The sequence below is a fragment of the Chelmon rostratus genome, chromosome 15, assembly GCF_017976325.1.
Source record: "Chelmon rostratus isolate fCheRos1 chromosome 15, fCheRos1.pri, whole genome shotgun sequence".
Taxonomy (NCBI): Eukaryota; Metazoa; Chordata; class Actinopteri; order Chaetodontiformes; family Chaetodontidae; genus Chelmon; species Chelmon rostratus.
In genome coordinates, this window is record NC_055672.1 from 24,542,226 (window position 1) to 24,565,685 (window position 23,460).

Consider the following 23,460-nt stretch of genomic DNA (forward strand, 5'->3'; position numbering starts at 1 on the left):
TGAAAGACAAATTAGTCACCAGGGATTTTTCCCTAGACCTACAGGCAGTGGTCAGTTTAGCAATCAGGTTTAAGAGCTGAATCCAGGAAAGACAAAGAGAGACTCTCTAACTCATCTGCTCCTTCCTCTCGCTCAGTGATCTCATCCACCCCATCGTTAAGGCATTCTCCAATGTCTGAAGAAATGGCTTCTGCTGTCACCATCGCCAGAGAGGAACCCATTCAACTGAGGAGAGTCCGACTGTCTTTTGAGGAGAAACAGTGTCACATACAGGCAGTTGAATTTTTGTATTTTGTAGACTCAGGATACTGCGTTCTGATTCAAGAGATTCAAGATTCCTTTATTGTCATTGAGCATGACATGCCAATGAAATTTGCAATGTTAGAAACAAGATAATAAGAAAGATAAGAAAGATTCTCAAATAAAGTTAAGATACTAGAATAAAATAAACCAACATGCAGTAAAAATATTCGTAAATGCAACTAAAAATATACCAGAATTGAAAATATACTAAGGCAATAAAAATATACTAAACAATAAACAATTAACAATAAAATATACCAGTGAAATGTACCAACAGCAGCTGAAATATACTAAAATGTATTTAATTTAGTTAAGTGTGTGTGTATACCTAAATGTCAAGTACACAGAAGGTGCAGGTGGAGGTGGAGGTGTAGGTGTAAAGTGCGGTGTGCAGTGGTTCACAGTTCTCACAGTCTCTCACTGCAGTGAGGGGCTGCTGGGGGTGATAGCTCTAACAGCTCTGGGGAAGAAGCTGTCCCTCAGTCTGTTAGTGGTGGTGCGGATGCTCCTGTACCGCTTTTCCTGATGGAGGTGTTCATGGACCAGGAGAGATCTGGAGGAGTTGTCCACACGCTCCACCAGTTCTCCGCTAATGAGGAGGGGGGCGTGATCCGTCTTTCTGGACCTGAAGTCCACAATGACCTCCTTGGTCTTCCCTGTGTTCAGCACCAGGTTGTTGGCTGAACACCACTGTGTGAGCTGGCGTATCTCCTCTCTGTATAAGATGTGACCCACTACTGTAGTGTCGGTGATCTGTCCTGTCCAAAAGACTGGACTCACCAATAGCAGTAGGGGTATTGGGCGTGTCTACCCACAACTAAGACCTCACTTATGTCGAGGCTGCAGGTACCTGCTTCATCTTCTCTTTATCCCAAAGCTCTAATTTCTGCTCCGAGGAGCAAGGATCAAGAAGCGAGGAGGGATCTCGGAGGAGCCATAAGCAAGGATACATGAGTGCATCCTTCCTGGAAGTCTTTCTACTGAACTGTATGAAGACTCCGCCCCCACAGCTGGCACATTTGAATGAGGTGAAGAAACTGTTTAAGTGTAAGTATCCTGCAGTGAATGGCTGTAATTCAGACGTGCCGAACTTAACGTTACGTTCTCCAAAGATAAAGTTCAGGTCAGAAAATTACCACCTGTTCACCAGGAAGAGGCGTTCAGCCAAGAGAAGTGAGGGAAACGTGGATGCTATTTAAGAGAATCGGAATGTACCTATAGTCTCCAGTCCACTGCATTTCCTGAGAAAGTCTCCTCAGTCCGCAAAGCAATAGAACCAACAGACCTATCCGCAGTGCCTCCTAAAAACCATGATCTCAGTGAGATGTTTAGTGAAGAGTTAACCATCTCACTACCCCCCCACCACCCATATGACTGCTCCATCAATCTCCTTCCCAGAGCCCTCCTACCAAGTTGTCTCTACAACCTGCCACGCCCCGAGAGGGAGCCAATGGAGACCTACATCAATGATTCCCTCACAGCAGGCATCATTCGCCCCTTCTCTTCACCTGTTGGTGCTGTTTTTTTCTTTGTCTCCAAGAAAGATAAGTCTCTCTGTCCTTGCACTGACTACCGTGGCATCAGTGTTATCACTGTTCAAAACAAGTATCCCCTGCCATTACCCTCATCTGGTTTTGAGAGAGCCACCATCTTCACCGAACTGGACCTCCTGGATGTTTACCACTTGGTGGCAAAAAGAGAAGGAGATGAATGCAGGACAGTGTTCAACACACCACTGGGGCATTTTGAATATCTGGTAATGCCATTTGGGTTCACCAATGCTCCCGCCCTCTTCCAGAATCTGGTAAATGATGTCCTGTGGGATTTTTTTAACTGTTTTGTTTTCATCTACATGGATGATGTTTAGATGTTTTTCCAGGAGTCAGGAGGAGCACACTAGACACATGCAGCAGGTTTTGCAGAGATTGCTGGAAAACAAGTTGTTTGCCAAAGCCAAGACATGTGAATTTCATTCTGCCTTTGTAAGTTATTTGGGTTCTGTCATTGAAAGTGGACTGGTGTAGGTGGACCCAGAGAAAATTGAGGCTGTGGAGGAAAGGCCATGTCAGCTTTTACTGAGGACCATAGCAGGGTTGGGGTCCCCTTGACCAGATGACTTCACCTTTCTCCCAGTTGTCCTGGTCCTCAGAGGCAGCTGCTGTGTTCTCAATGCTGAAGGGTTTGTTCACATCAGCCCCAGTCCTCATTCAGCCTGATCCAGCACTCAAGTCTATGGAAGATGGATGCTTCCGACACCAGGGTTGAAGCAATGTTATCCTAACATTTTGGCTCTGACCAGAAGCTTCATCCTTGTGCTTTCTCTTCCAGAAAACCAACACCTGCCAAACGGAAATACAAAGTCGGTGACAAAAGTGCAGAAGTCCTGAATGGAGGGCAGATTGGCTCCAATGATATTATCAGCAGTCCTTATAGTGTGCTGCAATCTGTTGTTGGCCTGTTTGGTGGCAGACCCAAACAAGACGATGATGGATGTACATAGAACAGACTGGATTATTCCTGTGTAGAACCGGATCAGCAGCTGACAGCAGGGACTACCATGCAAGGTGCCACCAGCTCATCAGGAGAGATAACCATTCACAGACACTTACACAACAATGGCACAGCCTCCAGTAAGTTGACATGGAGACTGCAATGGGATCAAACCACTGACCTTCTGATTAGTGGGTGTGGTAGTGGGGTGCGGTTTGTGGTCAGCTGCAGGAGAGCGTTGGGGGAGCGGCTAATGGGAGCAGTGCCAGGAGTTTAATTGGCACAGGCGTTAGCTGTTGACTGATTACACTCAGAGAAGTATGGCTTTGTGATTTGGTTTGGAGTTAGAGAGTCTGGTCTTATGCCCTTCTGAGTTACCGGCAAAGCAGTGGAGGATACTAAGTATCTGAGGAAGGCTTATGTTGTGATGTAAGTGGGAGTGTAAATAAAAGCAGGTTGGCAGGACACAGACACATTCCTAGTCTAGTGCCACGGGGGAAATAGAGATGCAAGTCCACAAGCAGGGGCTGTGTTCGCCTTCAGTCCACTGAAAGATGTACACACTCTAGCTCCAACCACCAGTTAAACTTTCAACCGCTGTTGAGGGGCAAACAACAGCCACTACGTCACAGCCACAGACAGATTCCCAACAGTTATTGCCTGATGACAGTGACTAACAACGTGATAGCCCTGTTTCTTCTAACAACATTGCTATTGTTGAAGGCATTGAAGTGTGTGCTTTAATTGACTGCTCCAGAAAGTTATCCATCTCTATCCTGCAGTTTCTTTAAGAGTGATCCATTCACCACATATCGAACCTTCATGTTACATTTCAGTTAACAACCTATTGTGTTTGACTTTGTAGGTCTGAAAAAAAAATTATTGTTTTGGTACTCTTCCATACTGGTAGATTTGGGCTGTGGTTGATGTAAAGTCTGGTTTGGGACCCAGAGTTAATCCTGGGTGAAAATTTTGCAAGTTTTACAGCTGATAATGTAGCAGAAAGTGGCATGGTCTCTTTGCCTCTATTCTGAGCAACATTTCTTTAGTATTGCTGGTGGCTTGTGTAAAATGTGATTGTGTGTCTTTGAGCTTCGTACAAAGCTGAGGTTATCTCATTATCATAACAATGCTTGGCCAATTTTTTGGTCTTGTAATGCCTATATGATTACAATGCAGGCTACATGTTGTCTGGCAGCACTGGTGAATCAAATAGTAAAGAATAGTATTTGCCTTAAGCACTAAATCTCCTCAGAAATCATTAAAATGTCTTTTCCAAATCTATTTTCGCTGTACATGCTCTCGTTAGGTGTGTTCAGTGTTTTCTTTCAGCGTATTCGCAGTGTAAGATCTCTATGCAGATGATAGGGTCATCTGGACAAGGGAATGAGATGCCCCAAGTCTATTTGGTAAAATCAAGGAAGCAATAAAAAAAAACAACAAAACAAAAACAAAGGGCATTTAACAGGTCATTTAAGTTGTGCTACCTGCTTTTCACACAAAAGGGTTATGGGAAGGGAAGGGAAGTTATGTAGAGAAACCATGGGAAAGATGTTTAGATGAAATGGGTACGTGGAAAGATCTGCTGTACACTGATGTGTATATGTAGTGTTAATGTTTTAAGGCTCTACTGGAGACAAAAAAAACACTAGAAAATAAGGGTTGAAATCAGTAGTCCACAATGTTTATTACCAAGATAATTGCCATGGTTTCAAGAAGGAAACAAATTACAACATCTTGCCTTTAAATTACATTAAATATTGCACATTGAAGTACCATAAGTAGTCCAAACAGCTACTCACATTGAAGGTTATTCAAAAGACACATGACAAACACCTGGATCAAGGTAAACATGTTTGGAGACAAAGAGAAGGAAGTCCTAATCCAGACCTCTATTTAAAGTGGAGGTACTACCTCAAGTATGCTGAACCAGCACTTAATGCCTCCATGTGAAGAGTGCTTAGAATTTGCTCCGGTGCAATAAGGTCAACCTCGGAATGTAGCAGATTTCAAGTTAATTTTTTTGGCCGTGTAACAAATATTAAATAAGAGGCTAAAGGTAACAAAATATTTGTTTTAGCTCCCCTAACCCTAATAGTAATAGATCAGAGATATACCTTTTGGTAAAAGAGAAGCTAAGTTGAAGCTCAAGAAACAGACATTAAATGCCAGGAGAGATGAAGCCGGGACAATAGCAGAAGAGAATATTAAAGCGTGCAGAAAACTATTCATGCACAAGATGGGATTAGAAGATATAGGAAGAGACAGTTTTAACCCGACTAAGTTCCAACCACACAGGATTTAACAAAACCCTGTTTCTGCTTTATGAGATGGGTGCCCTGAATGGAGAGATACAGAGAATGGAGAACATATGCTCAGCACATCTAAAGCATAAGGGGAAAAGGGTAAGACTAGCTCCAAGGAATGGTAAGGCTAGAAATGTGGCACAAGTAGATAGGAAAGGAAAGCTTATCGATAGTCAGTTACCATAACCTTTGTAATAGACTGAGGTCTGACATATTGAATGCTATAGATGGGATGACATGATGACAGCATTTCCACTAAAAGCTCAGCACACACTGGGTACAAAAGCATGGACAGTTATCAGATAGAATTAGGCATAAATAGCAGTGAAATAGAAGAAGTGAAATAGCACAGTGGTAACATAAAAGCAATCAGTCATGAAGAAAAAGCAACTTCTAGCAAAAACATTGGGGAATGTGCTAGGAAAGACATTATGGAAAATGTGCATTAGTTAATTGATTTATTAAACAGGAATGATAGAAATTATTTAGTTCTGTGTTCTGTTTTTTTTTTCCTGCCAATCGACTGTCCACACTCCAGTCCAGTAGGTGGCTTATAAGGGACATATAAGCTGGTTTGCCAACCATTAAAAGTCGAAGAAGAAGAAAAAAGTCGTCACTGGTGTAGCATGGATGTTGCTAACAACCCAGCACAGTGACTTGGCTGAGTTAACTGCTGCCATTGATGAACTGTTTGATTTCTTCAGCAGGTGGGCCTCTTTTCGCTTAGAATGAACAGCCTATTCGGCTGTGATTCGGTCGGGTCAGATAACTCGGCGGTGTTTCTCCATTAATGTAGCTGTTGTGTAGCTGATGTCAGGTGCCAGTTGAGGTCAGACACGGACCATGAAGACGATCAAAACAAGACTAGAGCGCAAATTACGTCTCCATTTTATTGGTAGTCTGTAGTTTTAACAACATGAAGGTTTATGCAAAAGATTAACTTGGACTCAGACCTGGTTCCTCTCGTTTGTTATCGGCTTTATGAGACGGTAACGGTAACGTTTGCGATGGAAAAGAAGTGACCCTAGACCTCTAAAACTGTTACTAAACTTGTTACTTACTGTCCAGCAGATACGCAGACACTTTAGGCCGATCGGCCAGTCAGACCACTTTATCACTCTGCCTAAATTCCAAAATATAGATTTGAGTGGCACTAATGTGAAAATGTAACAGAAATCCAAACAAACTATTTTATCTGTGTATGTGTGCTGATGTTTAGCTGAAGCATGATGACTGCTGTCAGAGCCGCCAGGTGTTCCCTCAGACACTTCAGGAGCATCTCTAATTCTTCCATGGACTCAAGTAAAACACAAGCACACTCATGCATACATCTACTGCTTCCCTTTGTATAGGATTGGCTGCTATTGTTAGGGATGGTAAAGCAAGCACTTTAGAGATGAGTTTTCAAGGGTTTGGATTGTTGCAAGTAAACGTACGGGTTTAAATCAGCTCAGGAAAAAGTAAAAAGTTGCTAATTCAACAGGTACTAACTGGAACAGCATAGACTACAATTTCAGATGATGGTGATTTTGTTATACTATAAGAAGAAGTTATGCTTAGTGTTGTTTTAACTGTACCATTTCTCAGCATTTCCTGACTTTATTTTGTTTGTTCTCGTCTCTTTTCTCTGGCATGCTGTACTTGCCTGTTTCTACTGCAGAACCGACAAAATGTTGATGTAAATTATAGAAAATTGTTGAAGAATGATAATCGATTGCTGAAAATTGACTGATAGCTTATTTATGAATAGTGGCCCTTTCTGCACACATAACTAGCAGTAACTTTTGCGAACCACTTAACATTTATGTTTTCTCGACCTCCAGTGCAGCAGAAAGGCTCTAAACTATAGTTGAGTTTGAGTTCTGTCATCCCACATCCCTGAGTCTGCAAGTAACATACATCTGAAAGCTTCCTGTAGGTGAACAGAGCCACTGTCTCTGTCTGCCATATTTCCAGAGTAATGTGAATTCAGTCATTCACTCAACAGTTAGTAACAAATTCAAATGGGAGTTTATTGCAAGTACAGCAGCTTCCACACACAGGAAAATTGGAGAATGTTTGATGGTACTGTGCATGTAGTAGTTCTCCCTTTACCCCTTTCTGCCTCCTTCTCTCAGTTTTTTTAACTGTATCCAAGCCTTCTTTAGTCGATCATTAACCCGAGTTAAACTGATAAGAACATACCAGAGTCTTGGACAGGAGAGAGTCAGCAGCAGAAACCAGTTTGTCAGAGAATAGAAGAAAGTACACCTAGTAAGAGTTGGAGTACCTTAAAAAAGCATGTCTTCTGTTGTAGGGTATTCGAATCATTTAAATTCTTTGAGTCCTCGTGAGTTGAGGCTGTTGATCAGGCAGGAAAACCCCAGGATAAGAACGACAACTGGATTAGCTAACGGTAAGAACCAGTGTATCACCTGCAGGGCTGCATGAAACTATTATATGATGTGCTTAAACCTGCTTACACTAAAGTGTCACTGCAAAATTCTGACAACTCTGTTCACTAGCTGTGTCTTACTTATATTCATTCAAGTGTTGGGCTACCTCATCAAATAGATCACCCACTCCTTATTTTACCAAACATCTCACCATGTTAAACCACAATGTACACAGACACAAGCATGCATGGAGTGAGCATCATAACACACAGTTAACATCACTTACCTCCAGCTGATTAAATGTCCCTGTAACAGTTGTAGCCAGTCAAATCAAAAGTTGAACTTTCCTTTACTACAGTTTGTTGAGACCCTGTTATGTAAGTTAGAATTAAAAATGGGGCTCTTGCAATTTAAACCACTAGATTTGTCAGTGTTCTTTCATTTCTATCATTACAGAGCCTGGTATGTAGCACTTTGACATTGGCTATGGCAACTAACACCGTCAGAGCCATTATCCAATAGATTTAAAAATCCTGTTCCAGTGACTGAGAATTGTACATCTATTGCAGGCTGACTATATGCCTGTATGTTTGCCATATGTGTTTGTAGATTTTGACTAAAAGTACACAGTAGTATTGAAATGTTAATCTGTATACAATATTAAAGGACCCTTTTTTTCTTTGGAAGTTTACTGTCTTCAACCTGCATACTGCTTGAAGATGCACAGAGTACCCCCTTTCATTCTGTTAAAATATTTGTTGCAGCAAGAAAGAAGGCTGCCATCTGAATGAGCACGGCCATGTTCAAAAAATGCAAATAAGAAATCAAATGATTTGCATATCCTCTGAGAAGTACAGCAGCATTTCAAGAAATGAGAAATTGACTCTCTTCCTGGGAGCAAATGATGCTTGTTTCTATTAAAACAAACATAATAATTGTGTATTTGTGTGTCTGTCTGTCAGGTTACCAGCAGGCTAATGTTGTCATCCTGCCCAATCATCTGGCCAATGACTTTGAAGCATTCTGTCGCCAAAACCCTGCCCCCTTGCCACTCCTTTATCGCAGTCAATCAGGAGAGACTTCCTGTCTGCCTCTTGCTGAAAATGCTGACATAAGGTAGAACACACACAGGCACATACACTGCACTGAGCAGGTATTCACAGTATTATTATTATTCTTTGACATTGTGTGTTGATATTGTTGTTGATATTATATTGTTCTTCTTCTTGCTCCAGTGTGACAGTAAGCTTCTACATTGGTTGTGCAGTGTTCAATTAAACATTTAAAATGCAGAAAACTTCTGCCTCCTACTTCGTCAAGATAAATAAGTAACTGACTTATTCCCAACCGAATCCCAAATGTCAAAGTCTACATTAATTAGTCCACTAAGCCTTAAGGTGAATCTAGTTCTGCTCATCCCTCGTGATGAATGATTCACCTCTGTATAAACAAATGTCAACAGATTTCACATGTTTATGACTTTATTTTACATGTGTCTCTTGTTTACCGGTGTTTGCGAATGTCAGAGCTGATTTACTTTACTTTACTTTAAACATGTATGGGATAGAGATAAACCAATCAATTTATCTCTGTGCTGTCCTTTATCTTGCTGACTGTACACTTAACAAACCTCAACATGACACATAAAAAATGTGTGTCTTCCTGTGTCTCCAGGACCGATGTTTCTCAGTACTGTGTGTATGAAGAGGGTTGCCTGGTGAAAACAGTCTCTAATCTGCAGAGTTACAGCACTCAGTCAAGGTATTTTACCAAAGACAGCAGAGTGCTGGAAACTTGGTTGATTTCAAACACACAGACGAAACTATGAAGTGGACTTTAATCAGGATAACCGAATTGGAAAAGATCAATAGTTCATAGCTTTCTGTTACATTTATACATTGATAAACTCAGATAACCTTATAACCTCATGCACATTAAGTGAGATAAGGGCTGGGCTGCGATTAAAATAGGTCTGATACCTTGTTTTTCCCTTGAAGAAGGCTAACAGGTTAATCTGGCCATCGCATAGTCCTGTAGTGAGCGTGAAAAGAAAAATAAGTATGCATGGTTGAAATTAGATTAGGGTTAATTATGTTTTAATTGCTTATAGTGTTGCCTCAGTTTTTAAGACTCATTTATATTTTATGCATCTACAGCACAACACCTTCATTTTTAAACTACTAAAAATACATTTGTTATGACTTTAATTACATGACACCCTGTACTGGTCAGACTCTGCATTACCATTTGGTTAACTGGTAGACTTTATTTTCCTACATGTATCAAAGTAAATCACATCTCAACTTGATTTTTTGATCCTACCAACCTCACTTCTCTTTTTATTGTGCTCCCAGTATTGCACCAGAACTGCAGGCTGCACATCATGGCCCATGGTCAAACATGGTGTGTTTCTATCTGGGCTGCAGCTTTGGCTTTGAGGGCCGACTGAAGAAAGCTGGAGTCCCTGTCAGGAACGTGGAGCAGGGCACAAATGTCAGCATGTACAGGGTATGATACAAGTAATACAATGTATGTGTAGCCACACACCACTGTAAGAGTGACTAGTGAATTAGAGTACATCCTCTTTTTATCTTGGCCAAATAATTATCTATATATATATATATATATATATATATATATATATATATATATATATATATATATATATATATATATATACACAGAATGTGTGTATATATATATAGATATAATTATGTGTATATATACACAGAATGTGTGTATATATATATAGATATAATTATGTGTATATATACACAGAATGTGTGTATATATATATAGATATAATTATGTGTATATATACACAGAATGTGTATATATATATATATATATATATACACAGAATGTATATATATATATATACAGAATGTGTATATATATATATATATATACACAGAATGTGTATATATATATATATATACACAGAATGTGTGTATATATATATAGATATAATTATGTGTATATATACACAGAATGTGTGTATATATATAGATATAATTATGTGTATATATACACATTTTACATTTTTTGAAAAACAATGCAAATTGCAATTTCCTAAAGCCTGATGTGTCTTTTGAATAGGCCCACATCCACATGGAGAGAGTAGCCCGCCCCATAATGTAGGTCAATCAGTAAATGTAATGTGATTCATTCTCAGAGTTAACTGAGGGGACGGATTGGGCATCTCGACAGCATTCATTTGGCAGAAAACTCAAATTTTAAAATAAAAATACGGCAATCATTGTACCATGGGCCATGTCTATCAAGTAAATTTACATACGACACTAGCAACAGACACACATACCTGACTTGGCACACAGCGAAGGGAGCTTTTTTCTGACAACAAAACCAGCGGATTTTGTTATGCAGTATGAAATGTGGAGATACAACTTGAAAAAACAGTTGCCTACATCCAAGCTTCTACTCTTGTTATTTATTTGGCTTCAAATGATGTTCACACAGTTCCTCTTGAGTGTCCCTCTATATTAAATATACCAACATTGCTGCTCCAACGTGTTGGTCCACAATAGATGCTACCGGCCACATTAGCTGCAGAGCATGCTAACACCAAATTCAACGGGGTAACCAGCAAAATGAACAGTAAAGCAACATAAAAATCACAAAACTTAAAAGTTCTTAGTATCAGCTTAACTTATGAAAGACACAGAAGGCTGCCACCACACTGAATATCACTTTTTTTGCCTTTTTGCTGTGTCTGCAAAACTGGGATTAGGATGGGGATAAAATGGATACGTGAGAAAGATAATTTTATCGACCCTGTAGCAGCAAGTGTACAAGTGCTGACAACTTGTACAGTGCTTTTATGCACGTAGTTACATCAACTATATAGCATAGAGCAGGATTTGGCTGATACCCTGCCTTGGATTTGACCTGTCTTTACTTGATCAGCTGTTGAGCCTCCCAAACCAGCTTTATGTAGCAATGCTTCTTCCTGGCACAAAATCGACATGAGACCAAAAGCATAAACTCCAGCTAAGACTTGCTCTGACATTGTCCAGCACAAAGGGAAATCTAGTAAGAAGAGAGAGAAACCTGCGAGATGAGAAAGCACAAAGACTCCAGGGAAGAAGCCAGGTTAGTAGCATGCCTTAGCAGGACATGATTGCACACAGATGGAGAGGCAGAAAAGAACAGAGGAGGTTGGTGCATGGGAAGTCCCCTGGCAGTCTCAGCCTATAGCAGCATAACTAGGGGCTGGTCCAAGGAAAGCCTGTACCAGCCCTCACTTTAAGATTTATCATAAAGGGAAGTTTTAAGCCTACTCTTACTTGTAGTTAATGTTCTGTAATATTGTTTGAGTCACATTACTACTCTTTAAATTGCATGCTTGCTCACCAGTACCATGTCATCTGCTTTAAATAATGTTTGTCCACGAAAGGTTAAAAAGAGTTCAACGGACAGAATCTCCCCATGGTTGAACAATAACAGTGTTAAAGAGATGAAGAGGATCCATTGAGCAGCTGAAAGAAAATGAAGGAAAACTAGGTTCACATTTCACTGTAACATATACAAAGAAGCCATGGCTTTGTGTGATACAGCAACACAGCAAGAAATGATTAGTTTTCCAAGATTATTACAGAGAATGCTGGAATCTAGAATATTATTCCCAACTGTTGACCATCTACTCAGCACTGCCTCCACCTGTCCACAGTTCTTGTATTGTTCTACAGTGAGAAAATTACTTTGGTTCGAACTCGCGTTGCTGCTGATGTAAACACTCATGACCCCAGCAAACCCTAGAAAAAGATGTCAACTTGAAAAAATTCACCTGTAATACTTTAACTGAGCCCTCCAAAAGCTGTCACAGAGTTGCTTTGACCTTGACCCTGCAACTACAGCATTTTTACAGCAGTTGTTCAACGGTTTTAAGTCATGTCCTTTAAAGTCTCATTGTGGGGAATCGCCTTCCCTGTGGGGCAAAGCGGAACTCCCCCATAAGTTAAATCACTACATTTTAGCTTGAAAACAAGTTAAGGTTAGGGTTTTGGTTTGAGATAAGATGAGGTTTCATTAATCCTGTGCCGGATAAATTCACATGTTACAGCAGAAAATTAAAAAGAAGAGGTAGAAAACAGAAAAAGTAGAACAAATAGATGATAAAAAAAGATACAAAATGAAATCAACAATAAATAAAAAGATACAAAATAATATCAACTATAGAAGACTATGTACATTACATATATAAGAGTGTAAAAACAAATACTGGGTCCTTGGGTTACAGTATACATTGCAAGATGCTTTCTATATATTGCACAGTAGGAGTTGCACAGATGTGAAGATATTAGCATATGATGACATAATTAAGTAGTAGTAGTGCAGAAACTAGGTTTGTGATATTGTGATGTGTAATTGCAAATGCCACCACAGTCTCATAAAATGCTCTTAACAGTGTCCTGCACACTCCGAAGGACCTCAGCCTTCTCAGCTGATGGAGTCAACTTTGGCCATTCGTATACAGGATGTCTGTGTTGTTAGTCTAGTCCAGTTTGTGGTTGAGGTGCACACCCAGGCATTTGTACTATCCCACAATCTCAATGTCCAAACCCTGGATGCTCACCGGTGCAGTCTGAGGGAAATCCTGTGGAAGTCTGTTACCATCTCCTTTGTCTTGCTGCCGTTTATGTGCAGGTGGTTCAGTCCACACCATTTGGCAAAGTTGGTTATGACCTACCTGTATTCTAGTTCTTTCCTATGTGATACACATCCAAAGATGACTGTATCATCGGAGAACTTCTGGTGGTGACAGCAGTCAGTGTTGTGTCTGAAGTCCGATGTGTAGAGGGTGTATACTGCAGTCTGTCGGTGAGGTAGTTGATAGTCCACGCAGCTGGGTGGCAGTCTGCTCCAGCTCCTTCCAGATTCCCCCTGAGCAGTGATGGCTGGATTGTGTTGAAAGCACTGAAGAAGTCAAAACATGACCCTCATAGAGAAGTTAAGGCAAAGTAGTGGTTATGGTCATGGTTGTGGTTAGGGTACATCTCTAGTTAATGAAAGGAAGTCTATGATAAGTGATGGAACACAACTGTTTGTGTATGTTTGTGTCCAGACTGCAGTTCCCTGTATTCCTTCAGGACTGTTCAGCTGCCCTTTAGTGGTCACAATGCGTCCTGTTCCAGCTGGCATGTTAAATGCAGCAGTGGAGGTTACTCATTTCAACCCACTGGCACATGGAGCTCCTGTACACATAGGAGACCCAGGTACACACAGACAGACACACACACTCACACTTTTACACAGGGTAGTAACCTTAATGTACCAGTACATTACTACTCATTTGTGTATGTAGCTCTCCTAGGTATTCGTGACCTGTCCAGACCAGACTATGGAGACCCAGTAGATCTGCAGCCTGGTGATGTCACAGTGTTCTGGGCCTGTGGAGTGACTGCTATAGAGGCAATACTGAACAGCAGTGAGCAATATAATTGGCTTATTCTGTATTCTCCATGACCTTCATGCAGTGATCATGCATACAGTCTTCATGTTTTGTCTCTTTCCAGAGCCTTCTTTGGCATTTAGTCACTCACCAGGCTGCATGTTCCTGACTGACATTCCAGACTCCTCCTCCTCTTCCCAAACACCTTCACCCTCTGACAGTGTAAATCCATCCATCACGGACCCCAGTCCTGAACTGATCCCTCTCTGCTTTTTGGTATCCCATAATCCCTTATTGTACAGTTTGGCATCTCAGAGGGCCGTGGCAAAAATCAGACACCTGGAGACGATTATTGGAGAGGACCCAGGTAAACACGTGCAAAGTGATGTCAAGTGTTGCTTGAGCTTCACCTCATTGAATTTTTATTTCAGCAGCGAAACACTCAGCTGCTATCTATGTTTTTTTCATTGTAGCAAGGCTAATGGTGTGGCTCTAGGGTTGGCAGTGTTGTTCAGTCCACAACATTGGATCAGACTAAAATATCCTAAGAACTGTTGTAATAACAATGTATGTACAACAACTATGTGTATTTTAGTATATGTATATGTTATTATAAAACAGTATGTGTACATAATAACATGTGCATAATATTGATAGGAATGTGACTAATAATCAAAACCTGCCGGTTGCAGTGGGTCTCAAGTAGAGCCACAGCAGTAGGACTAACTGTGATCCACAATTCTTTTGCGGCTGGGATCCATAGGGCCTATTAAGCGTAAAAGCGCAAAGACTCTTTGGAAGAAGCCAAGGTAGTATCATGCGTTAATGGGACATGAATGCATATAGATGGAGGTGGAGAGGAGGAGAGAGGGGCTCAGTGTATCATGGGGAATCCACCGGCAGTCAAGCACAACCAGGGGCTGGTCCAAGGCAAACCTGAGCAAGCCCTAACTGTAAGCTTTGTCAAAAAGGAAAGTTTTATGTCCACTCTTAAACAAAGAGGCTGTGTGCCCCCGGAACAAGACTGGAAGATGGTTCCACTGAACCAGCACTATGTGCTTTACTTCAGTATCAGGTTGATTGTGGACAGATGTGAGTTTGTCACTTTCTGCCACCAGGTGAACGAGGGATTAAAGCTTTATTTGTTCAGGATGAACTTCTGAGCTCTTGTCTGGCACTTTCCCATGCATCCTCTGTTGCCATAATAACCGGCTTCCCTGCAAACTACGAGTACAGGTACCTACACATATACATACACTTCACACATAGATATATTTACAAACTGTCGTGCAGTGGTTCTCAAACTCATCTTAGAGGTACACTTTTCTGCAGCTCAAGGCACACTGCTGAAACACTCAGTTAATGATTCAGTGTGTGACTTGTTTGGTGCCAAGGTTCTGTTTTGTATCATACCCATATAGCATAACTTCTCTTAATCTAAACCAAAAGTGAGAACAGAGGGAGATCAGGCACAGCGCTCATGCGAACAGGTGAATAAACTGTGAGTCTGACATTTCTTGATAGTTCAAACTGCCAAAGTTGGAAACATTCAGCCCTAACCGTTACATCAGCTGAAACAGGAAGCAGTGCCACACATAATTTTGAGTTTTTCCCTTTAGCCCTCCAGAAGAGACTGACGGCCCGCCTGGAGCCATTGCCATGGCAACCATGCTGCTATCGCTAGGGAAACGGGTGACAATGGTGACAGACAGAAGAACCCTGGACATGAACCAGGCCATCATTGATGAAGCTGTAAGGACAGGTGGGCTGTTTTAAAACAAATCTGTGAGAGCTGAATAGAGGGTACCTCTAACCCTCTGAACCCCAATCAGCTTCTGGGCATTTTTACTCACATGGGCGCATTTTCACTGCAATATCCTGAACCGCTATGGAAATAGCACAATCATGGCTAAAGTAGGAAGAATCCAAAAATGATACTAACTTCAGAAAAAAATGGGGCGCCGCATGCTATACATTATGAAATATTTACATTTACAGCCTCTACAAATCTCCTATCTTCTCTCTTGGCTGCTAGCTTCTCCTTCTGCGTCTCAGTCGACTTTGCAGTATTTTTGTAACATTGACTGTAGATCTCAGTTTAATCATTCAAGGCTTTCCAGTTGCACTGAAGAGCACGACATTTTATGTTTTTACAGGATCTGTGGGTTAGTGCAAACAGTTTATTTTTGTAAAAACTTTAAATGAGACATATAGAATAAAGTGATCTTAATGAAATATCATTATTTTAAGGTTAGATCTGTTTCTGTTCATAGCACGATTTGTTCAGTGACCTGCAGAAATGTGAGAATCTGACGATAATTTCTGTTTTTAACAGTTTCCACCTATAATAAACGGTATAATTTTGATGATTTTTATTTATTTATTTATTTTTTTTACCTGCCTTTAAGCCAGCCGTCTGGTTGTGGGGTTCAGAGGGTTAACCCACAAGCAGAATCAAGAATGTCATTATTCTTCATCATTCCCATGATCCTTTATTGTAATTATTATCCTTCATCATTGCTCAAAATTAGATCTGTGTTTAAAGACAAAGCTTCAACTTGGTTTAATAACTCTGTAATTCCACTCTCAGGTGTGCTGAAAACTGCAATCCCATTGGTCACGTTTGAAGACAGGGGCCCAGATTCTGCACTTCATTTCTTATGTCAACAAGGAGACCCCAGCAAACCCAGGTTAGCTGACCTGTCGTGTGTTAACTGGAAGGAAAAGGACACAATAAATTACCTTACTACCCATATAATGAAAAACTATTTTGCATGATGACTGATTTTCTAGATTAGTCTGTTTGTTTTAGTATATTGTGTCATTGGTATAGACATTTGTCAGTGATTACATTGGACATTAATGTCCTGCTATCAAACATTGATTCTTACAATTTCAGTCCAGGTAAGCGGTCTCATCAACAGCTCAAATCTATTATCTAATCATGATTGTCTTGATTTTCTCCTTTAGAACTTAGTCTTTAGGTATTTTAGTTAGTATATACATGGAAATGCACTGGGCAGTAAGCATGTAATCTGAATTTTTTTTCGTAGACTTTTGAGTCATGTAGTATGTCTCTCAGTGAAAGTAATGTGCTGGTAATACCAGGTACGACCACCTTGTGGCAATAGAGCGCAGTGGACGTGCTACAGATGGAAATTACTACACCATGAGAGGAGTAAACGTCAAATATCTGGTCGATCCTATTGATAACTTGTTTATTGCTGCCCAGAATCTACCAGGAATTACTACCACAGGTAGGTGACACCTAATACATTTCACTGTCTTCACATTACTTTAAGATAACATAAGATAAAACTTTATTTATCCCCAGCTGGAGAAATTTGGGCAAAAAAGATAAAGTTTTGTCTATTGTTATCTTATCCCTTACAATTTGAATCCTTAAACTATGGTAATAATAAGGTAACATTAAGAAAGTAGTGATGAGGATAATGGATCAGTCATGTTAACAATTTCTATAGTCTGCCCAACAAAACCAGACTGAAACGTTTATTCTGTGTGTGATATTCATATATGTATCTTCATATAGTAATATTATTAAATAATGCTGTACCTCATAAAATCACTTCTCCTGCTGTTTATGTCAAAGTTAAGATTCAACATTAGTGCAGACTGATAAATGTTCTCAAGTTGATTGAGGATGAAAACTAGAAATTGGGAAAAACAAAAAAAAAATCCTGTTGATGTGCAATTAGAAAAAGTAAACTTACCGGACCACTATGGCCCTCTCCTCAACTCTGTTTGAGGCCAGCAGCTCCAGGCTACATGAGCTGATACTAGCATACCACACCTGAATCTTGAGTTGCATTGTGGCTAATATGGCAGGTTTTGACGAGAAGGAGGACCGACCATGCTACAGAAGAACAATGCTGAATTGGCGGAGCAGTGTTGTCACTTGATTTGAGAGGGACAAACAGTAGCAGCACCACTGCCTTTGTCCTCCCCAGCTGAAAGATCCTGGACTGCGTCACTTGTTGATTATTAACTATATACTTGATACATTCATGATAGATCTGTGATCTCTTTAACTGTGGATATAGATCATAGTTTTTAGCACTTTACTTACTTACTTTTAGCTTCATTTTAAATGGTTTTTTATGATGAATGGAAAGACTATGAGCACATCTGTTGCTCAGCATGCTCTTCAGCAGATACTCTTCTCTGTGTTTTGTAGGAATCGGTGATGGTGGTAATGAGTTGGGGATGGGTAAACTGAAGGAAAAGGTGAAGGCCCTAATGCCCAGTGGGAGTCTCATAGCCTGTGATGTTCCTGCTGACTACGCTGTCACTGCTGGTATGGACTTACAATCATCATCCTAGCTGTACAAAGTAAACACTGAAGTGTAACACTGTTACTGGTGTTATGGTCCAGCACAAAGTGCTTTTAACACACGTTATGACGTTATGACCACAGAATGCATATGCAGTTTATCAACTAAAACACCTCAACTTTTTTGACTCAGTGTGTAGTCTGAGAAAGCGCTTGTCAAAGACCAGAAGTGGTCAGAAAGTACATGCAGTCTTTTAATTATTAGCCATTTCAGCTCTACAAATGGGGAAGTGAAAACAAAAAGAGGAAATAATCGAGAAAAAAAACACTTTCAGCTTTTTGTCTCAGTGATGCATTTGTAGATAGTCAGTACACGAGTGAGGGGATCTACAACCCCAATTCCAAAAAAGGTGGGACACTGTGTAAATCATAAAAAAACAGAATGCAATCATTTGCAAGTAAACTGTTTACCTACAACAGTTTTACAAAGTGTTCCTGAGCCCATGTATTCATCTCCTTTATACAGTCATGTGATCACAAAGTGGTGAACATGATATTATAACCTGTTCACCTGTGGAATGATCCAAACAGGTGTTTTTGGAGCGTTCCATTAACTTTGTCACTTCCGCCACTTTGTGAGTGTTTTGCTGTTTTGAAAATTTGATGAGGTAAAATATTATTAAATAGTTGTATTGCCTTTGTACTTTTTTCAGTAGATTTGTCAAGAAGGATGAGCAAATTATCACATTCTGTTTTATTTATGTTACACAACATCTGTAGCATTGTCAGAGTGTGATCATTCAGTCCTTTTGCTGACCAGAGTTTGTCTATGGATTCATTTCCCTCAACCCAAACTATGGCAATATTCTGACATTTAATGCTAATTTCCCCTTTCTATCGTGGTTAAAAGGGTAAGGTTAAAAGACTGATGAGATAAACTATTTAGGGCCAGTGTGCTTAATGTTTTGGTGTCTGTCACCAAAGTGTAATCCTAAAGGAAGCATTTTATTTTACCATGTTACAGTTGTCAGTACACTTCCTTCTTTTTATTACATTTATTTTAAGGAAATACAGCTTTGAAAGGCCTAGAAGCAAACTTAGGGGTTTGTCTTGTTGGGATGTGCTAATGTCTCTGGTTTGTTCGCCTTCTCGCACTCTCACCGTCGTCCCTCCATCCTGCAGGGGTGTCTAACTGGGGAGGATATGCTGTGGCCTGTGGGCTCTACCTGCTCCACACCTGCCCTTCCCACCAGCGATATCTAAAGAGAGGACTGGGACTGGAATACACAACCCCCCAAGAACAACTCCAGGACTGGACTGCTAACCTGCCATCTGTGGACAAGGTGACAGACACACGCATACACACTTTTCTTCAAATATTACCCTGAATATCCTCTTTTTTTGCTAATTCCTTCTGTTTCACTTAACACAATGAATCATTTTTGTAAACCACATAGAAAGCCGAAAGCTTATTTAAGATGGGCTTTATGATCTTGATTTACATTCCATAATTGTATTTAACTGTAACTCTGTTCAGTAACTCTGAATTCTTGTCTGTTTAATTTACTCTGAAGTTGTAAACTAGAGCCAGTATTTGTATGCTTACGGATGCTATCATTCACACATGTTGTCACTGCTGTTCTCAGTTTAAGACTGCAGAACTGAGATCAGAGTTTTAGAACTGCGTAATTCACGTGTATCATGTATCATACATAGTTGTTGCATGTAAAAAAAACTGGACAAGGACTAAATGAAAATATGTAGCTGCAGTTCGTGGTTCAAGCCCTTATGACCTCAGCAGACGAGCAGCAACCAGCAGGCTCCAGGTTAGCAAAGTCAATTCAGCTAGTTTCATTCTGTTAAAGTGAGGAGGGAGATCAATCACTAGGTTGTTTCATCATCAGAAAGACTGCAGCATTTGCACACTCAAACTTCTATCATTTTCTTTATTGGATTTGAATGAAACTCACTGTGGATTTCTCAAAGGCATCTTGTGTTACAAGCAAATATGCAATAGGCCCCACCCACTGGCACCAATCATCGGCACAAATCCGACAGGTTCTATTCATATTACTATGTTTCAAAAATGGCAGAAAATCCATCATGGCAGACTATTCTGATTTAATGAGTTTTCTTTTGTAGAGCACGTAGAGCTGCATTTGTGTGTCCAGTTTCAAGCAGGTGTGGCCTTTCCAAAACTGCAAAGCTTTTTACGTGCAAAACCTGCACGTAATTTCCAGTTATGTGGCCAAGTTTCACATTTCTATTTAATTTCGGCTTACAACAAAGTTCAGTGGATGTGGCAGAAAGTAATAATAATAGTTAATAATGATAATAAACCAGTACAAACACGATAGGCTCCTGCCCCTGCAGGGCTTGAACCCTAGTGATGGCCTCATTTTAAAGCTTTTTGAACTATGTACAGTATTTTTCATCAAATGACTATGTTTAATGTGAAAAGTTCTCCCAGATAGATAGATAGATAGATAGATAGATAATTTTAAATGAACACCTGGCTCTACAGTTCCCCCAGGCAGCTGTTATCAATGACAAAGCTTTAATAAACACTGTACACAACCTGCCCAGTACCAGCCATCAGACAGACTAAGTTAAAGAGTAGCTGGTCAAATAGTGGAGCATTCATCAGCCAGAGACAGAGATTTTCCTCAAAAACTGGAGGAGATAAAAACAGAGCTAAACGGAGAGTAGTAAATACTGAACATTTGGCAAGTGGTGGCAAGAAAGACAGCTCCAAATGAAGAGTAATGTAAATATCTGTCATCACATTCTAACATGTTCACCAGAAAGACGTTGATATATAAATGTTGTGTTTTCAGCGTGTTCCTGCTGCCCCCAAGTGGCTTAAAGATTAAGGACTGCAGCTTAAAGATATATAAAAACTTCCTTTGATGTCACTTAAATAAATGAATGGAATAAAATGAAAAAATGTCTACAATGCCATTTACACACTTTCTGTATTTCTCTTTATCCTCCAGGAGGAGTCTATCCTTTCCACTCTGATGAGTTTTGGGATAAGGAGTGGAAAAACTCGTCACCTGGCCATGGAGGTGGATGGTTTGACCTTTCACCCCACGCACTCTGACATCATCACCAGACTACTGGAGGTCACACTGAGCTCCACCACTTCAAACCCTTAATAAACGTATCCTGTCCATTGTCAGTAGTATCATTGTAGCACACAGCTGTATGTACACCAAGGCGGTCACAGTGATGCTGCTGGTGATTTTGTGTTTTGACTGCTGCAATTTCCCAGCTTGGGATAAATAAAGTATATCTATCTATCTTGACACTCCAAGCATAGGTCCAGTTTAGTTGCAGTTAAATTCAGTTAAATCCTTTTAATTCCAGTCTCTGCATTTGCTCGAGACAGGCGTCATCATCAACACATTGTCACTAACCCCTCCCACATCTTATTACACCTGGCATTAACATGTGACCGGTGGGGAAACTCCAACCCTCAACTGACCAGTGGTGTAATCATCTGTCACTTAGAAAGTCAGTGACAGATGTTCAGGTGTATAGGGCTGGCCACTTTAGTGCGGTCCAGCCAGAAACAATAGAATGCATGGCAATATTTAGGAGCACGGATGTGTCCTGGAGACTCACTCAGGCATAGGAGGGATATAATTACAAATGCAACATGTACCCTGACTCCAGCATTAAAGAAGAAGAAACAGATTTGCATGCATTGCATACAGCTTACTTTCTGCACATGGCTGCTCAATAGTGTCAAAAAACATCTTAATATTCCAGCATATTTTAAAGGACTAACCATGTGGCCTGCTTATAATGCAATAAATAGTGTTTTTATTTTGGTGATGATCAAAGGTGAATGGACTGTATTTATGTAGCGCTACAACACAAGCCTGCATCCACCCATTCACACAATGGTGGCTAGGCCACCTGCTCATTGTGAGCATTGACACTGATGCACAGCATCAGGAGCAACTTGGGCTTCAGTATCTTGCCCAAGGATACTTTACAGCCTACATGTCAAAGTATCAAGGGATCAAACCACCAACCCTCTGATAGTTGATGCTTCATGAACAGGCTTTTAATGTGAAGTCCTGAACAACACTTTAACAGTGCCTCAATCCTAAAGCAAACATTTCACCTGTAAAAGAGGGACCTGGAATATCTGCCACACACAGTATGTGATGATGAGACATTTTTAAAAATGGATGCTTATGATGCAGCTTACAAAATGATTGTTTCTTAAAAATGCTCCTTTTTACAGGCAACGTTGTGAATTGTCATTCAGTAATTGTTGAATGTGGTAAAAAAAATTGCAGGAATCAACACTTAATTTCAATTGTCAGGAAAAATATTTAGTACAGGTTATAATGTATTCTCAATAAAATACTCTGCCACTAATCTGAAGTGTTTTTTGTGTGTTATTTCTCTGTTGAGCTTTGATGATCTTTTCTGCACTTAATAGCAGTTGAGCTGGATTCTGTCACCCCTGCCTTAATTCATGAATGATGGATATGTTTCTCTTTGTTAAACCAAAAATACCTTTGCTTGTCTGATATGTGCAGGTGAACCAACTTTCCCAACAAGACAATGATCTAATGTGGGTCCGAGAGTTAAACACTGGAGCACCATGTGTTTTGTTTCCACTTGTTCAATATTAAATATCAAAGTCATAACTTACTACTTTTTGAGAGACATTTTTTTCTTCATGTATTTGCAGAGGAAGGACATCAGTAGCTGCAAACATTCTTCGTTTCTCCAGAAGTTGGACTTGCATGATCATATTCTACAGTATGTGTCAGTAATAAGTGACTCCAGTTCCCTTTGTGATTTGGAATATTGATGTTTCAACTGATCTCTGTAACTGAGTTGAGCCTCCAAAACAAATTTAACTGAACATCATGGTTTTCTCCCAATAGTTCCTGATAACCTTTCTGTATTCTGCAAATGCAATACATGACAAAAGGAGAACTAGCATCTTTCCTCATGTACATCTCAATGTTTCATCGCTTCCGGCTACTTTTCGTCTTCTTTCTTTGGCTACTTGCCAGGTGCTCTGTTGAGCTCTTGATGCCAGATTGCCTCACTTATTACAACACAATCCAATATGATAAGGTACTTCAGTATCTTTTCCTCTCTGCTTCTGTTTTGTCATGTTGTTCTTATCTCCCTTCATCTCCTCCTCAACTGTGACCTTTGACCCCCACATGACCCAAGTTTAATGCGACTTCCTGCAGGATGACAGCAGCAGCCAGAACCAGCTGATAGAGCCAAGATTAATACACACAC

At 40.2% G+C, this 23,460-nt stretch overlaps 1 protein-coding gene across 1 annotated transcript; it reads left to right on the forward strand.

Annotated features, from left to right (window-relative positions):
* The first annotated feature begins 5,701 nt into the window (after nucleotides 1–5,701).
* dglucy (D-glutamate cyclase) lies at nucleotides 5,702–22,563 on the forward strand. Its single transcript, XM_041953964.1, has 16 exons — nucleotides 5,702–5,806; nucleotides 6,319–6,401; nucleotides 7,396–7,494; nucleotides 8,437–8,590; nucleotides 9,149–9,235; nucleotides 9,829–9,982; nucleotides 13,560–13,710; nucleotides 13,800–13,922; nucleotides 14,011–14,253; nucleotides 15,005–15,122; nucleotides 15,506–15,648; nucleotides 16,477–16,576; nucleotides 16,995–17,143; nucleotides 18,082–18,201; nucleotides 19,360–19,520; nucleotides 21,174–22,563. Exons 2-16 carry the CDS (start codon nucleotides 6,326–6,328, stop codon nucleotides 21,333–21,335), a joined length of 2,040 nt encoding a protein of 679 aa, XP_041809898.1. The 5' UTR covers nucleotides 5,702–5,806; nucleotides 6,319–6,325; the 3' UTR covers nucleotides 21,336–22,563.
* The last annotated feature ends 897 nt before the right edge of the window (nucleotides 22,564–23,460 follow it).

What these genes read in the sequence shown, in the direction of transcription:
- dglucy (XM_041953964.1), top strand. Translation starts at nt 6,326, where the DNA reads ATGATGACTGCTGTCAGAGCCGCCAGGTGTTCCCTCAGACACTTCAGG. An exon ending in AGAGGCAATACTGAACAGCA is followed by an intron (nt 13,923 to 14,010) that starts GTGAGCAATATA and finishes GTCTCTTTCCAG; the next exon opens with AGCCTTCTTTGGCATTTAGT. An exon ending in GATTATTGGAGAGGACCCAG is followed by an intron (nt 14,254 to 15,004) that starts GTAAACACGTGC and finishes TTCTGCCACCAG; the next exon opens with GTGAACGAGGGATTAAAGCT.